Source organism: Lontra canadensis, unplaced genomic scaffold (assembly GCF_010015895.1).
Source record: "Lontra canadensis isolate GAN:19392208 unplaced genomic scaffold, GSC_riverotter_1.0 scaffold106, whole genome shotgun sequence".
Taxonomy (NCBI): domain Eukaryota; kingdom Metazoa; phylum Chordata; class Mammalia; order Carnivora; family Mustelidae; genus Lontra; species Lontra canadensis.
Genome location: NW_022631100.1, coordinates 5,114,999 through 5,131,924, shown reverse-complemented (window position 1 = coordinate 5,131,924; position 16,926 = coordinate 5,114,999). Strand labels below are relative to the sequence as shown.

The 16,926-nt window shown below is 37.1% G+C and overlaps 1 protein-coding gene across 5 annotated transcripts in view; it reads left to right on the top strand.

Moving 5' to 3' along the window:
• Positions 1–4,000: 4,000 nt before the first annotated feature.
• COP1 (COP1 E3 ubiquitin ligase) overlaps positions 4,001–16,926 on the top strand; it is a 201,039-nt gene continuing 188,113 nt past the window's right edge. For 2 of the 5 annotated variants that reach the window (XM_032838824.1, XM_032838823.1), the window contains exons 1-3: positions 10,882–10,952; positions 11,640–11,759; positions 16,697–16,765. In XM_032838824.1, coding sequence (XP_032694715.1) covers positions 11,718–11,759; positions 16,697–16,765 — 111 coding nt within the window. In that variant the 5' untranslated portion in view covers positions 10,882–10,952; positions 11,640–11,717. Of the gene's footprint in view, positions 4,094–10,875; positions 10,953–11,639; positions 11,760–16,696; positions 16,766–16,926 lie in introns of those variants that run through there. The other 3 variants (XM_032838827.1, XM_032838826.1, XM_032838825.1) reach the window with 3 other exon arrangements.

The following is a 16,926-nucleotide window of genomic DNA, read 5'->3' as shown; positions in this document are numbered from 1 at the left end:
GGGGGGGGAAGAAACAGAGTAACCATACATCTATGGAGAAATACTCATTTTAAAAAAGTTACTGAAATATAGTTGACATAATTGTTATATTAGCTTCAGGTGTGCAACATAGAAATTAGACAATTCTGTACATTACTCAGTGCTCACCACCATAAGTGTAGTTACCAGCTGTCACCATACAGTGTTATAATATTATTGATTATATTCCCTATGCAGTTCTTTTCATCTGTGTGACTTATTTATTTTATAATTAGAGGTTTATCCCTTTTAATCCCCTTTGCCTATTTTGCCCATGTCCCTATCCTCCTCCATTCTGGCAACCACCAGTTTGTTCTTTGTATGTATGAATCTGTTTCTCCTTGTTTGATTGTTCATTGCTTTTGTTTGTAGATTCCACATATAAATGCAATTGTATGGTATTTGTCTTTTTCTGACTTCACTTAGTGTATAATACCCTTGAGGTTCATTCATGTTGCTGCAAAGGGCAAAATTTCAAAATAGTCATTCTTCATTATCAGATATACACTTAATAAACATAGGCACCCATTTATGTCCGCACATTCTAGTGCTGAATTACTATTTTAAAGAGTTTTAGTGTGAGTAGCTTTTGAAAACTTCTCAGATAGACCCAAGATATATATCCCTATATCCCCCCATCTTGATCACTAGTCTAGACACTTATCCTTCTTTTGGAAATCAAAATTCCACATCTGGAATGGTGATGGTCAAGTAGAGTTATTGTGAAAGGAATAATTGAGAATTTCTAGTGGTGTTTTATGTGACCCAGAGGACAGCATGTTTCTTTTTTGTCTATAGCTATTTTTTTTCATGCATTGAACATTTATTTAGTTCAACTCTAAGAGGATATTGTGCTAGACATTGAGGTTACTGAGATGAATTAAAACAAATCCTTGTTTTGAATGAGCAAATAGAAGAAGGGATTACAGACACATACACAGATTAAGTACAAAATAAGATAGTTACTATTTCTCAAACTAGGAAAGGTTTGCCGCGGGGTGTTAGTGAGGTAGTAGATGCTATAAGATAAACTTGATGCATCTTGTCATGTCAGTTTTATACAGTGGTATGTAAGTTGATGCATTTTCATTTTGTAGTATAGATGGGTATTACCAATGCAATGGGGAAAAGTCACTTGAACTTTTGTTCCTGAGGACAGTTCCTTCTTGCTGCATCCTCGACTATTTTTTTCTTCTAGGAGGATGGTGTGGTAGTAAACCTACTGACAAGGGATGTGATTAGGTTGCTGAAGGTAGGAGAGAAGGATATTCTGTTGGACTCTGCGATAATTCCTTGTATAGTGACAGTCTCTTTCACTGGGGTAACAACTTAGCTTGTTCTTCTTATATTATTGGCTCATTTCTAACTATCATTTCTTTACAAAAGGCATTTGCTAAAACCCGGAATGCCCTTCTGCTTATCTGTCAACTGCTTCTCTCATCTTTAATAATAACCTTCCCAGATTTTCTGCTTCATCACTTGGTTTATTTGAACTTGCAGATTTTTTAAAGGGTTAAATCTTGTTCGTTGGGGATATTTTCTGGTAATATGAACTCATTTCCATTTTCCCTACCAGATTATAAGTGTTTCCATGTTTTAATTGCATACCTGCTTTATGCTTTTCCCTTGCAATAAAAGTGAAAACGAAAACAATTTGTATATTTATTCCTTCACTGAAATTTCTACGTAGGAGATTTTCTGTTAGATATGGAACCTATCATGTGATAATATGGCAATCCTAGCCTTGTCATAGTTGCAAGAGGTGATGTTATTATTTCTGGAACACTGTATAAGTCATTTGTTTTGTTTAGTTTTAAATACCACAAAGTTTTCTTTTTTTTTTTTTTTTTAAGATTTTATTTATTTATTTGACCGAGATCACAAGTAGACGGAGAGGCAGGCAGAGAGAGAGGGGGAAGCAGGCTCCCCGCTGAGCATAGAGCCCGATGTGGGGCTCGATCCCCGGACCCTGGTATTATGACCTGAGCCGAAGGCAGAGGCTGAACCCACTGAGCCCCAGGCGGCCGGTCATTTGTTTGTGGATGTATTTGAGGACCTGTTTTGTGGCAGCCGTTGACTCTGATGGTCCTTGTGCTGTGCCAAAGACCATCACTGCAGTTCTCTGTGATGTCGTTTTTATTTTAACTTACCTTGAAAGTACCAAATGTGAGAAGGGAAAGTAGTTGTTAATGAGAGAAATCAGAGAAACCTGGTGGTTGTAGGTTTCTGTTTTGGTAAGATAGAGTGAAGTAAGTGGGTTATAAAAATTAGCTTCAACTTAGAAAGCTGAAGTAAATTTATAGTAATTTGGATACAGAATAAAAGCGGTGCTATCTCTTTAGGAATCTTTTTTATAAAGCACCCTTGTGATTTCTTGGAAATAATTTTTTTTCTGGTTGTTAGGAGCAGTGCCTTTTTGCTATAAAAACTTGTGGGCATCTTTTTTTTTTTTTTTTAAAGAGATTTTTAATTTATTTACTTGTTTGAGAGAGAGAGTGAGAGAGAGAGAGTGTGAGAGGGGAGAGGTCAGAGGGAGAATCTGACCGCCTGCTGAGTAGGAAGCCAGATGTGGGACTTGATTCTGGGACTTCAGATTCATGACCTGAGCCGAAGGCAGTTGCTTAACCAACTGAGCCACCCAGGCACCCAAAACTTGTAGACATCTAAAAAGAAAAAGTTTCCTGTAATTTTATGGCCCAGGGACATACACTGTAAACATTATGATGAATATATATATATATAGTTTTTTTAATTTATATATATATATATATATATATAGTTTTTTTTTTATTATTTGGGGGAGAGACAGAGCATGAGTGGGGGTGGAGGGGGAAGGATGATGGTGGTAGTGGTGGGTGGGGGAGGGGCAGAGGGACAATGGAGTCCATGCGTTGGGCTCCCATTCCAGGTTGTGGAGATCATGACCTGAGCCGAAGGCAGACGCCCAACCGACTGAGCCACCCAGGCCCCTCTAGTGAAACAATATTTAAAAGATTTTTTATTAAAAGACGATGAGTAATTGCAAAACATCAAATATTACAGAAATATATATTGTGAGGAAGGAAACATTTCTTGTAATCCTCTTTCTTTAGCTATATAACCACTAAGAATTATTATTTTTCATGGCATATAGTTACGTATTGTAGTGTGATTTTTTGGGGGTATTTTTTGGATTGATGTTTACCAAATTATTTAGTCAATTTTGTAGTGTATTGGTTGCTTCTAATTTATTTTGCTATTTACAGATGGTCTTGAATTGAGCACCTTTCTATGTATATACCTCTGCTCATTTCCTTAGGGTAAATTCCTAGAAATAAAATCATTACATCAAAGGGGATACACAACCTTAAGGTTTTCCATACAGCTTGCCTTCTGGAAATGTTGTGGCAGTTGCATTTCCTTCAATAGTACGTGAGGTTCGCATGTGCTCCTTAACTCTGATAGTATTTTCTTTAATTTTCCATTCTGTTTAGTAAAAAATAGTATATGATTTAAAATCAATTTTTTTTATCTTACTGAAGGTGGTGATTTTCTCATTCTTATTGACTAATGCTTGTCTTGTTGATCTTTCTGTTTTTCTCTTTTTTTATTTGAGTGTGCTCTTTTTGTATTAAGGATATCAGCACTCTAAGCACATGAATAGTCCATTTGCTTAACTAAATCATAGGCATTTGCTTTTCTTGGGTGTTGTTATGTAGTATTTAAATTGCATAAACTTAAAAGTTAATACTTTTTTTTAACATTCTATATCCAGTAGACTTGTTACTCAAGTTCATTTTTAAACATTAATTTTTGTATACTGTTACCTAATAAATGCTCTGTATTTTATTATAATAAAATATAAGCTGAAATAAATTTGATAACAAATTACTTGTTTTAAATGAGAAATAGAAGACTTTATAGGCATTATTTTATGACCAGTTTATTAATCCTTTACTGATTTAATGAACCCTATTTTATTTTTTTCCTGCTAATAGCTACAAGTGTATTCATCAGAGTTTGGAGGATAATAATAGATGTCCCAAGTGTAACTATGTTGTGGATAATATTGACCATCTGTATCCTAATTTCTTGGGTGAGTCTTTGGAACGATTCTTTATTATTTAAAATATTCTGTCCCCAAGAGTGTATGCTGGCAGAAATTTATTCAGAAAACATAGTATAGGGGTAAAGCAAGTCTTTCTCTTTTATCCACCTGGGTGTTTTCCCCAGTCTTCATTATTTTGTGATGTATTTTCCATACCATGTGTTGTTAGTACTATATGACATTGTTGTTAAGTTTACACAACCCTTAGTTTCTTATATAGATGGTGGGATAGAACGTGAGGTGAAAGGGAATGCCAGAGGTCCAGAATACCTGTGTCTTTATACAATGTGGTACCTTCCTGCTGGTTGTGCTTCTGGGGTAGAAGTGAGGGTCAGGGGAAGAAAGTGTTAATGGAGAGAGGGAAGAGGTGGGGAGAAACTTGGGTAATTGGATTTCTGGATAGGGGACGAGAGCCTGTGACCTGGGGAGGCAATTGAAAAGTAAAAACTTGGAGAAGGAACTTAGGAAAAGAAGAAACATTGAGTGGTGTGATACTCTCTGCAGGACTGGACTTAATGGGCTAGATTGGGTAGGAAGGGAAATCAAAGTCCTGTGAAGCAAAACCTTGTGTCCCTGAGCTCAGAAACACGGATTGTTGCTGCTGTGTGGGCTCTAGAATCTTTTCTATCAGTTGTCATAACTTCAGAAAACTTCTTTTGGAATGGTTAAATACAGAAAGGAATCTGATCTTCTGACAATTTTGGTGTTTACTAAAACTTTCAGGCAACATTTTTTAATGAGTCCAAAAGCTGGAGATTCTTTTATGTGGATTTCTTTTCTTTTCTTTTTTTTTTTTTTAAGATTTTATTTATTTATTTGACAGAGATCACAAGTAGGCAGAGAGGCAGGCAGAGAGAGAGGAGGAAGCAGGCTCCCTGCTGAGCAGAGAGCCTGATGCGAGGCTCGATCCCAGGACCCTGGGATCATGACCCGAGCCGAAGGCAGTGGCTTTAACCCACTGAGCCACCCAGGTGCCCCTTTTATGTGGATTTCTAACTAGAGGGAGCACTATATACCAGTAGGGAAGGACTTTCAAAGCATAGTACTATTTTAGTCAGAAAGTGATTTCATACATTAAGTATATATTCTCACATATATCTGGTGAATAGTGAAGTCACACTTAACTGATTTTCTGAGCTGGAAATTATCTGGGTGATGATCTAGTTTTTAACCTTTTCTTTTTATGGATACTAAATTTTTGTTTTGGGTAATTGGAGTGTAAGTATTTTATGTCCATATTTGAAGTCTTTTAATTATAGGGCAGCTTGTAATGTGATTATGAATGTCAGCCTTGGAAATAACATTTTATCCTGATACATCTTTTTCTGTTTTTCTTCCCATCATCCTTCCCCTCTTTACTTGTACAATAATATTCAAATTCAGGATGCCTGGATGGCTCAGTTAAGTGTCTGCCTTTGGCTCAGGTCATGATCCCGAGTCCCGGCGTTGAGCCCCACTTTGGGCTCCCTGCTCAGCGGGGAGACTGCTTCTCTCTCTCCCTCTCCGCCTGCTTGTGTTCCCTCTCTCATTGTGTCTCTCTCTGTAAAGTAAATAAAATCTTTAAAAAAAATAATATTCAAATTCATAGCTTCCCACATTAGGTAGACAGGGATCCTGTGCATTCAGGGTGCCATTGAGATCTATTTCTTTTATTTATTTTTTAACACTTTTTAAAGATTTTTATTAATTTTTTGACAGAGAGAGAGAGATAGTGAGAGAGGGAACACAAGCAGGGGGAGTGGGAGAAGGAGAAGCAGGCTTCCTGCAGAGCAGGGCGCTCAATGGGGGCCTTGATCCTGGGACCCTGGAATCATGACCTGAGCTGAAGGCATTGATGCTTAATGACTGAGCCACCCAGATGCCCTTTGAGATCTATTTCTGAATGTGGAATTCCATCTTGTTTTTTCCTTTACTGAAAAAACCCTTCTGAGTTATTTATTTCCATTGCTTTAGCTTGAGTTTCCGTGATTTATTTGTATAGCATCTGTCATTCTTGGTTGGGTTGAGGACCTTGAACCTTTTGAAGTAATTTCAGATTTCTTCTTGAGCTTGGTAAAATAAGTGTATGTTTTACAATTTTGAAGGCTACTAAGTAGCCTTGCACTTTTTTTTGTCGATAGGTTAGGACCCTTCCCATTTATTTATTTATTTAAATATTTCATTTATTTGTCAGAGAGAGAGAGGGAGAGAGCACAAGTGGGCAGAATGGCAGGCAGAGGGAGTCTGAAGCAGGACTTGATCCCAGGACCCTGGGATCATGACCTGAGCTTAAAGTCAGATGTTTAACCAACTGAGCCACCCAGGCATCCCAGGACCCTTCCCTTTTAATACTGTACGTTTACCTAAGTCATGGATAAAGAGCTGAGCTATACATTTTCTTTAACAGTGGTCTTCAAAACTTTTTTGCTTGGGTGACTCATAAAAATTCTGAAAATGTTCTTCCTCACGTATTGAACCCCATTTAAAATTATCATCCTCAAGTTTTCTTTATAACTTTAAGTGGTAGTAAAGGATGTAACTTTAGGAGTGTTATAAATTAATTATTTAAAAATAAAGCTTTTATCTTTTTTGAAAATGTATCCAGTGAAATATCATAGTGGTTTGATATTTATCATTAATTTGAAAATAGACACCTTTCATTAACAATGGAAAATTTTATTTATTCCTTTTCTCTTTGAACTTCTACTTAAATTGATTATCATCCACATAATTTTATCCTTATATGATGTATTTTCATGTTTGAAATCTGTCGATCGATCTGTAGTGCTTTTCTGTAACAGAAATGTATATAAATAGAAACTAGACATAAAAATTTTTTTTGAACATAATTTAAAAATCTCAAATATTTTTTCTGGATTATTATTGAATTATTAGTAGTATGTAATTGGTCAAACATATATTCACGAATTTTATAAAGTATTAGGCATAAATATTTATTGAAAACATGCTGCTTATTAACGTTTGGTGCTTTTCTCAGTTCTGGTATCCTTAGTAGTTATTACTAGGACAAGGAATGAGTTCCATTTGTATTCTTTTTATTTTATTCGTTTGTTCATTTATTTAGGATCATCATAGTTTTTTAAAAATTGAGATATAATTGATCTATAAATTATGTAATTTTAAGATTTTTCTTTTTAAAGTATAAGTTTTAAGAGGCTTTGCTTACATGAATAAGGTGATGGGGCTTGAAGGAATTTTGTTAACATTAATGTCGCTCAGTTTTTTGACTTCGTTCTCACGTAAGAAATTAAGATTAAAAGCATTTTTAAATTAACTAATCAGATTTTATTTATTCATTTGAGAGAGAGAGAGAGAGCACAAGCAGGCAAAGTGGCAGGCAGAGGGAGAGAGAGAAGCAGGCTCTCTGCCAAGCAAGGGGCCCGATGTGGGACTTGATCACAGGACCCTAAGATCATGACCTGAGCCGAAGGCAGCTGCTCAACTGACTGAGCCACCCAGGCATCTGAAAAAAAGCATTTATTGATTTATCATCAAAAACAGTCTTAATGCTCAGTTAGTTAACAAGTCAAGTCCTTTCTTTAATTTTAATGAAAGCAAAGAATTAGAAGCCAAACACTCAGAGATTTGATTTTTTGGTCATTTATAATCATTTACTTTTTTTGTTAAGATGAGTACTTTGATTTTTCCTTTCCTGCCCTAAACACTATACCACAGACCCTTTTTCTTCTGACTTTCCTTCCTCCAGCTCTTCTACCTTCCACTATATTCTATTTCATTACCCTTTATACCCTCGCTCTTCCAACACATTCACTATTCTTTCCATCCTGCTTGTTCTTGTTACTAGAAGGTTCTTGCAAGGTGAAGTGTTCCTGTCCCTGTTCCCATCTATCCTGCACCCGCCCACCTCCCCCCAATTCCTGCAGTTGCTCTCCTCTGCTCCTGCCAAGACTTGCTCTCTAGCTCTCCCTATCCCTCTCTCCAGCTACCTGCCCCCATCTCTCTCCCTTGCTCAGTCTCTTTTCTAGCTTTCTCTGTCTATGTGTAAAATTTATAAATTGAATTTTATCACCCTTCTGAATAACATTCTTTGAAGGGACAACGTGAATGCTAAGTTTAAAATAACTGTTAAAAAAAAAAAGTATAGAACATCCTTACTACTGCCAGGTAGTGTCCCAAGTGCTTTGTGTAAGCTAACTCGTTTAATTTTCAGTCCTATGAGATAAGTACTCTTGTCATCAACATCCTCCTTTGGGTGAGGAAACTAAGGTACAGAGAAGTTCGGTTACTTTTATAAACTTTTACAATAGTATTGGTGGAATTGGGATTTGGTCCTAAGCCATCTGTTCCACAAGCATATATGCGTTAACTACTCTTCTGCTTCTAAAAATATAGTTACTAGAATGAAAGCTTTAGCAGTAGAAATGCATTGTTTCTTCTTAGTACTGTGGCCATTTCAAGGGTCTAGACACTTACAATTATGGATATAGAATATCCTTCAAATTCAGTGATATGTGAGATTTCTCAGGAAAATGCAATTTGGTATACACATGTAAAGTATTAAAGTTGAAGTCCCAATTTTTATTCAGATGTTTAATTCTGTAACTGAAATATTGAACTCTTATTTATGAGCTTCTCTTTGTTCCCACTACATTAGTTTGAGCTCTCCTTTCTCTTTCAGGGAGAGAGAGAAGCAGGCTCTCTGCCAAGCAGATTTTCCTGGGTTAGAATGGTAATTTTGCTTATGAGATACATACCAGGCTCTTCAGAATCAGGTTCCCATCTATCTTCAATTCCAGCCTTAGTTCATAACCTGTTAATCATTAACAAAATCACTTTGACCTCGTGTTTCAGCCATATTGATTTAAAGTCAGTCTTATCTCCTGGTCTTGTAAGACTTTAACCCCTTCTTTCTCACACCCTTCTCTTAATTCTTTTCCACTTCTTTTTCTGCTTAATGAATCTCTGTATGGATGTTATGGCCCAATTCTAATGTCACCTTCTGTGTGTAGCCTGCCTATTTACACATGATTGTTCCTTGTCCTGTGTTCTTTGTAAGTCTGCTTCAGTGACAGTACTATCACATTATGTTATACATACTGTGTCATATATATTTGTCTTCCTGCTCAGAGTTGCTCAAGTCTTAGATTGCATCTTACTTAGATTGAGTCTTACTTATCTTTGAAGCTTGGATTCTTACTTAGTATGGGCTTGATACTTCTCTGGTTTGTTTGGAAATATTTATAGTTGGATTGTGGTATAGTGGAAAATATTAGATAGTTGGATTTGTATCCCAACTCGGTTTTGTACTCTGTGTCACCATGAGTAAGTTCTTGATGCTCCCTCTAATATTTCCTCATCTCTAAAATGGGGAGAATAACCCATAGGATCATATCTATAAAGTGCTAGCCTAGGGCTAAACTGATTTAGTGCTAGTTTCTTTTTTTCTTTTTCTTTCTTTTCTTTTTCTTTTTTTTTTTTTTAGTATTTTATTTATTTATTTGATAGTATAAGCAAGGGGAGTAGCAGTGGGAGGGGGAGAAGCAGACCCTCTGCTGAGCAGGGAGCCTAATGCAGGGCTTCATCCCAGGATCCAGCATTCATGACCTGAGCTGAAGGCAGACGTTTAACCAACTGAGCCACCCAGGAGCCCCTAGTTTCTTACTCTTTATCAGACTTTTTTTTTGTTGTTATTGTTTGTTTGATGTTATCAGTTCATCCTTAAAGATAGAAAAAAAGGATTCGTAGAATTGGAAATTCAGTGGTTCAGGGATATGATTAAGTTCTTCACATCTTTTTGTTCCTCCATCCTAACATGTATTGGTGCTTTGACTAGCTACTCTAAGATTGTAGGATGGCTCTGAGTAGTTCCAGCATCATTTCTTTTTTTTTTTTTTTTTAAGATTTTATTTCTTTATTTGTCATAGAGAGAGAAGCGAGAGCGAGCACAGGCAGACAGAGTGGCAGGCAGAGGCAGAGGGAGAAGCAGGCTCCCTGCCAAGCAAGGAGCCCGATGTGGGACTCGATCCCAGGACGCTGGGATCATGACCTGAGCCGAAGGCAGCTGCTTAACCAACTGAGCCACCCAGGCGTCCCTCCAGCATCATTTCTTAAAGAAGGGAGGGAAAGGACTTCTTTTCTTCCTATCCATTTCTTTCTGAAAGACAGCATACCCTTCATTGATTAAAACTGGGTCACGTACTTAATCCCATGTCAGTTATTGCAAGGGTATGAATGCCAAGATTGGCTTAAGTTAGTCAAGAATCATAATGTTGGGCTGCGGTGAAACCTAGCTTTTCTGAAAGCATGTGGCTTAGAAAAAAAATTATGTTTTTTTTTTTTTTTTTTTTTTTAAAGGGGGTGGGTGGGATGATTTTGGATAGGTAACTGACATTATCTGCCATGGTATTTGTAGGAAAGTAACAAAAAGAAGAACAAATAAGAATCTCTAGTGACTACCTTAGAGAATCAACCAGGTACCATGTGGAGGACGCAGCAGACCAACACAGTGAGGAATTGTCTCCCCCAGGTGCTGACAGTATCATAATTGAGATGTGTACGAGAAAGTACATATTCCAGAGAATTCTCCTTTAATAATAGTGGTAGTAATAACAGCAGTTGTAGCATTAGAATCTGTGGAAAATTGTTTTCTAATTTGAAATAAAGTGAAAGCCTAGCATTTTCTGCTTAGCATTTTTCTAATTTGGGGGCTTTTAAAAGTGAAAATAGAACCCATTTAAACAGAACAATTAGATGATACATTTAACAACAATACAAATTATATATGCTTTTTGTTTTGTTTCTCTTTTCAGTGAATGAGCTCATTCTCAAACAGAAGCAAAGATTTGAGGAAAAGAGGTTCAAATTGGACCACTCAGTGAGTAGCACCGTATGTTTCAACTCTTATTACTACTTTTTAATAAATTTCAATTTGTTGTTTTTATTGGTTTAATATTAATTAGTATTAGAGCTTAGTATGTCATTGATTTTCTTTAAGAAGAAAATTTGTTTAAGATTATTTTGTATAATAAAGAACTTTTGTTACCTGCATCGTATAAAATTTAATGATCATCTTTTGAAAGGTCTTCTAGAATCACATTGAGTCAGAGATGTCTTGTAGTACATGACATTTGGAAGATTATATGGCAGGGTGGAACTACGGTTGGTAATTTGGAAAAACTTTTGGAAGATTCTCAATTTAAGAGAATCAGTCTTAAATTGTTGAGGGAAGTGAGCCTAAATTAGTACCTTACCAAGTACAAAGTTGAAAATATGGCTAGACAAATAATTAAAATCCAAGCACTTATTTTGAAGGGAGTTACACCTTTAGACATGCTCACTTAACATTTGTTTTGAATATCCCTCTGTATCTGTTACCCAGATTGATTTAAGAGAGAATAGTGTTTAATTATAATTAGAAGGCAATGGGGAACTATTGGCTAGGAAGGAGTAGGTCAGAATATTATAGTATATTTTTGATATCTATGTAATAAACATATTTAGGAAGTAGCAGTTAAACATTTTAGGGTCTCTAAAACAGTCTTCTTAGGAAGTTACTGTGTTTCTTCGTTTTCAGAATGGCCACAGGTGGCAAATATTTCAGGATTTGTTGGGAACTGATCAAGATAACCTTGATTTGGCCAATGTCAACCTCATGTTGGAATTACTAGTGCAGAAGAAGAAACAACTGGAAGCAGTAAGTGGCAGTTAAATCTTATTTTATTTATTTATTTATTTATTTATTTTTTATTGTGTTATATTATTCACCATAAAATACATCATTAGTTCGTGATGCAGTATTCCAAGATTCATTGTTATGTATAACATCCAGTGCTCCATGCAATATATGCCCTCCTTAATACCCACCACCAGACTCACCCCCTCCCCCAAACCCCCCTCCCCTCTAAAACCCTCGGTTGGCAGTTGAACTTTAAAAAATTTTAAGTGGTGGTCTTTATTGCATTGAAAAAGATCTAGAAATGTTTAAAAATAGTAGGATAGTATCTGTCACTCAGTCCATCTAATCTTATTCAGTAAGAAAGAGCATGCACAAAGTATCACTTCTAACAGTCCCCCCTTTCAAGTAAAAGACAGATTTCTTACAAGTTGTGGCGGCTCATTTATATTCAGAACAACTGAGTGATAAGAAAGATCATGACAAAATACAATTTCATTTTATTTTATTAAAACACATTTTTTTTTTTAGGTTTTATTTATTTATTTGACAGAGAGCGATCACAAGTAGGCAGAGAGGCAGGCAGAGAGAGAGAGGAGGAAGCAGGCTCCCCACGGAGCAGAGAGCCTGATGTGGGGCTGGATCCCAGGACCCTGGGATCATGACCCGAGCCAAAGGCAGAGGCTTTAACCCACTGAGCCACCCCGGTGCCCCTACAGTTTCATTTTAATAGGGAACAGTTAAATTGGTCATTTGTTTTCTAATGAATATATTCCTTGCTAGATCTTCCCTTATTCACATAAGAGATTTGGAAGATAAAATAGAGATTATTTTTACCTACATAAAATCCTTTTAGCAGGTGTTTGTTGGTGGCAGCTGTAGTGTATGGCTTAAATAAAGTCGTTTAGAAAGATGGGAACTGTAAATAAATATATCCTGTTTCATGTAATAAAATAATAAATGTAAAATTGTGTTTATTTCATGTAAATAAATATAAATGATATAAAGTATAAACAATGTAAAATGTTTATAAATAATATAAAATGTGAATTTGCATGTATTAGGAATTGAATATGAGCCATTGGAGCAATTTATACCTCAGCATAAGTAGGTATCCCCCTGACCTAGCTGAAACAAAAGCGGGAAATCTACTGACAGGGTAAGGGAGCGAGTAGCTGACATATGTGAAAAGGAAGTGTTTAACAACCAGATATTGGGAAGATTGGAACCATAGCCAGCTTTTCTGGAGACTATAAGGAAATAAGATCAGGCACTTGAATGTTGGATCATTCTTTGGTGCTTCTCATGTCTGTTTCTTTGGGACAGGTCTGATTTTCTTTTCTTAGGTATTTATAATATAATGTGATCATTTGCACTTTCTTCATCTATATTTATTTATTTTTTGATAGAAGAAAAGGGACTTTCCTTTACAATTTCAAAATTCTGTGGGTGGATTACTAATATAATTTAGATCTGGGTTCCACTTGATTGAATAGGAATCTTAGTAGAAGAAGGAACTAGCTTAGGTTGTGCTTACCAAAATGATTCTCCCATTCTAGCTGGGAGGGTGGGCAGGGCTGGTGGAAATTTCTCCCATATTTTTTGGGAAACGGGCCTTTATCTTTAATTAATTAATTTATTTTAGTTTTACTTAGGTATAATTGACATATAGCACTGTATAAGCTTAAGCTATACAGCATAATGACTTGACATACATGTATTATGCAGTGATTACCACAATTCTCTTCCTCAGCCCCCCTTCACCATGCTCACACGTGTGCTCTCTCTCATAAAGAAATAAATCTTTGGGGCGCCTGGGTGGCTCAGTGGGTTAAGCCGCTGCCTTCGGCTCAGGTCATGATCTCAGGGTCCTGGGATCGAGTCCCGCATCGGGCTCTCTGCTTGGCGGGGAGCCTGCTTCCTCCTCTCTCTCTCTCTATCTGCCTCTCCGTCTACTTGTGATCTCTGTCTGTCAAATAAATAAATAAAATCTTAAAAAAAAAAAAAAAGAAATAAATCTTTGTAAAGTAAATTGGACTCTGAGCTGGGCATGGACCCTACTTGGGATTCTCTCCCTCTCCCTTTGCCACTGGCATGCTCCTGTGTGTGCTCATGTTCTCTCTTTCTCTCTCTCTCAAAAATAAATAAATAATAAAGAAAATTAAAAGAAGTTTATATACAAAGTTTCATATTATAGTTATCCTTTTGACATATGCCTCTTTGTTTACTTTTTGAGGTTTATGTTGGTAAATATAGATCTAGTTCATATTAACTTATTAATGGTAACCCATTGCATGAACATATATGTTCCCCTATGGTAGATATTTACGTTCTTCCTAATTCTTAGCTGTGAGTGTCATTATTACATTTAATATTGTTATACATGTTTCCTTGTGCTCATGTATATACACTTAGTGTTTTAAGGAATGAAATTACTGTTTATAGAATTCACATGCACATTTTAACATATCAGATATTGCCAGGTTGCTCTTTTGTACTATATGAGCACCTGGTATTTTCTCATTTTTAGTTATTGCCAGTCTGATAGTAGTCTGATGTGTGTGTGTGTGTGTGTGTGTGTGTGTGTGTGTTGGATGTTGCTACTTTTCCAAATAGATATTTTGGTAATTGAATTTTAGTTGAATTGTGTTGTGGTCAGACAACATGATTTATATGATTTTAGATTGGATTTTTTTCTTGAATTCATTTTATTTGCTTTGTGGGTTTATCATGGTAAGTTTCTGTTTTGTTTTTTAGTGGTTGCTTTTGTTTTTCATTTTTTGTTTTGTTTTTAGATTTTATTTATTTGAGAAAGAGAGAATATGAGGGGGCGGGTGGAAGAGCAGAGAGAGAAGCAGATTTCCTGCTGAGCAGGGAGCCTGATGTGGAACTCTCTTCCAGGACCATGAGATTACAACCTGACCTGAAGGCTGATGATCAACTGACTGAGCCACCCACGGACCCACTTTTGGGTCTTTAATACAATTGTTGTTGCATTGTGCCTTCAAGTCATACCCTTCATCTATTTATATTTACAGGAATCTTACAGTAACATACTTCATTTCCCGTCTCCCGGCCTTTGTGCTATATTTTTTCCTATAGTTTATTTCTATATACTGATAGGGGTTTATTGAAAATACAATTTTGTTGGGCTGCTGGAAAGATGGCACAGTAGGAGGATCCTGGGTTCACCTGTTCGCGTGTGGCCACCTAGAGAACACCTACATTGAGCATAAATAACCCAGAAAGCAACCCGAAAACTGGCAGAACGCACTCCGCAGCCCTATATAGATAAGAGGCCACAACGAAGCAGATCCACTCTCTGATTACTCTTGGCAGGATCCCATCAAAGCAGGGCCACAAGCCTGGCAGTGTTGGCACAGCCCAGACAAGGGTCAGTGTCACTCCAAAGTAAGTCCTGCTCCAGGGAGAGGGGAAGATAACTGTACACCAGTCTGACTGTGACCCCAGCAGTGGGCTGAGGGCAGGCAGCTGGTCTGACTGCAGGCCCTGCCCACCAACAAAAGCTTCTCAGGGGACAACAGAGGGAAAGTGCCTGCAGTTTGGTGCCTCTTCATCTCTGGCAGATACCTGCGCTGACTCAGCTCAAGCCCAAGGCCATCCTGGACCAGCCCACTAACACCACAGGCACACCAGACTCTGCCCACAACAGGCAGAGAGCCATTGCAGGCTGGAGTGAAGGCAAATACAGCCCAACCGCAATGAAAGGGCACCCCTGTAGCAACACACATAGAAGACATCCCGAAGCACTATTTTCTGGTGAAAAAGAGACATTGCACTGCAGGACCTCTTCTTCATAAAGCCACTACTTTTAAGTGCGGGAGGCGTAGCTGACTTTCCTAACACATAGACACAACAATGGACAAAGTGAGGAAAGAGAGGAATATGTCCTAAATGAAAGAGCAGAACAAAATCAGAGCAAGAGGCCTAAACAAAATGGAGACGAGTAATATGTCTGAGAGAAAAGTTAAAGTAATGTGCATAAAGATACTCGCTAGAATTGAGAAAGGAGTGCAGAACCTCCATGAGATCCTCCACCAAGAGATGGGAGACGCAAAAAAGAACGAGTTAGAGCTATTGGACTCATGAAATGGAAATAAAAATAGACCACCTGGAATAAATAGCAACCAGTAGGAAGTAGAAGAACGGATTAGCCACCTGGAGGACAGTATAATGGAAAGTAATCAAGCTGAGCAGATGAGGGGGGAAAAATACACAAAATGAGAATAGACCCAGGGAAGTCAGAGAGACTGTCAAGCATAACAGTCACTTGATAGGTATCCCAGAAGGAGAAGAATGAGAAAAGGGGGCAGAAGATTTATTGAAGAAATAATAGCTAAAAACTTACTGAATCTGGGGAAGGAAAGAGAAATCCAGATTCAGGAGGCACAGAGAGCCCCCAACAAAACCAACCCGAAGAGGTCTGCACTAAGACAGAAAGTAAATAAGATGGCCAAAAATAGTGATAGAATATTTTAAAGGAAGGAAAGAGAAAGGAAAGCATGACATGGAAACCCCATATGGCTGTATTTCTTAAAATTACTTTTAGTTTTGGGGAAAATGGCTAGTTTTTTTTTGTTCCTTAAAGATTTTGTTTATTTCAGAGAGAAAGAGGGAGGGAGAGTGCACATGGGGGAGGGGCAGAAGGAGAAGCAGACTCCCCACTGAGCAGAGAGTCTGATGTCGGGATCCATCCCAGGACCCCGGGATCATGACCTGAGCAAAACACAGAGTCTTAACCAACTGAACCACCCAGGCACCCTGAAAATAGCTTGATTTTAAAAATGCCAGTTAGTAAATAGGAAAACTGATTAAATAGTAGTAATAGGCTAAATGGATGCATTAATTTGCTTCATACTGGTTATACTGTGGTGTTAAAGAAAACTTTGAACTCGTAGTTATATTTTTAAAAGAACAATTATAATTTTCTATTATAGGAATCACATGCAGCCCAACTACAGATCCTTATGGAATTCCTCAAGGTTGCAAGAAGAAATAAGAGAGAGGTATATTATTTTGTATGTTTTACATAATGTCTCATTTACTGTTGCTGACTGTTCCCATTTTCCCCCATTTTTGTAAAGGCATTACATGCTAAAAAGTTTATTTAAACACTTAAAAAGTGTTTAAGTTGTAGGCAGTTTTCTAACTCTTTGTTATTTTAACT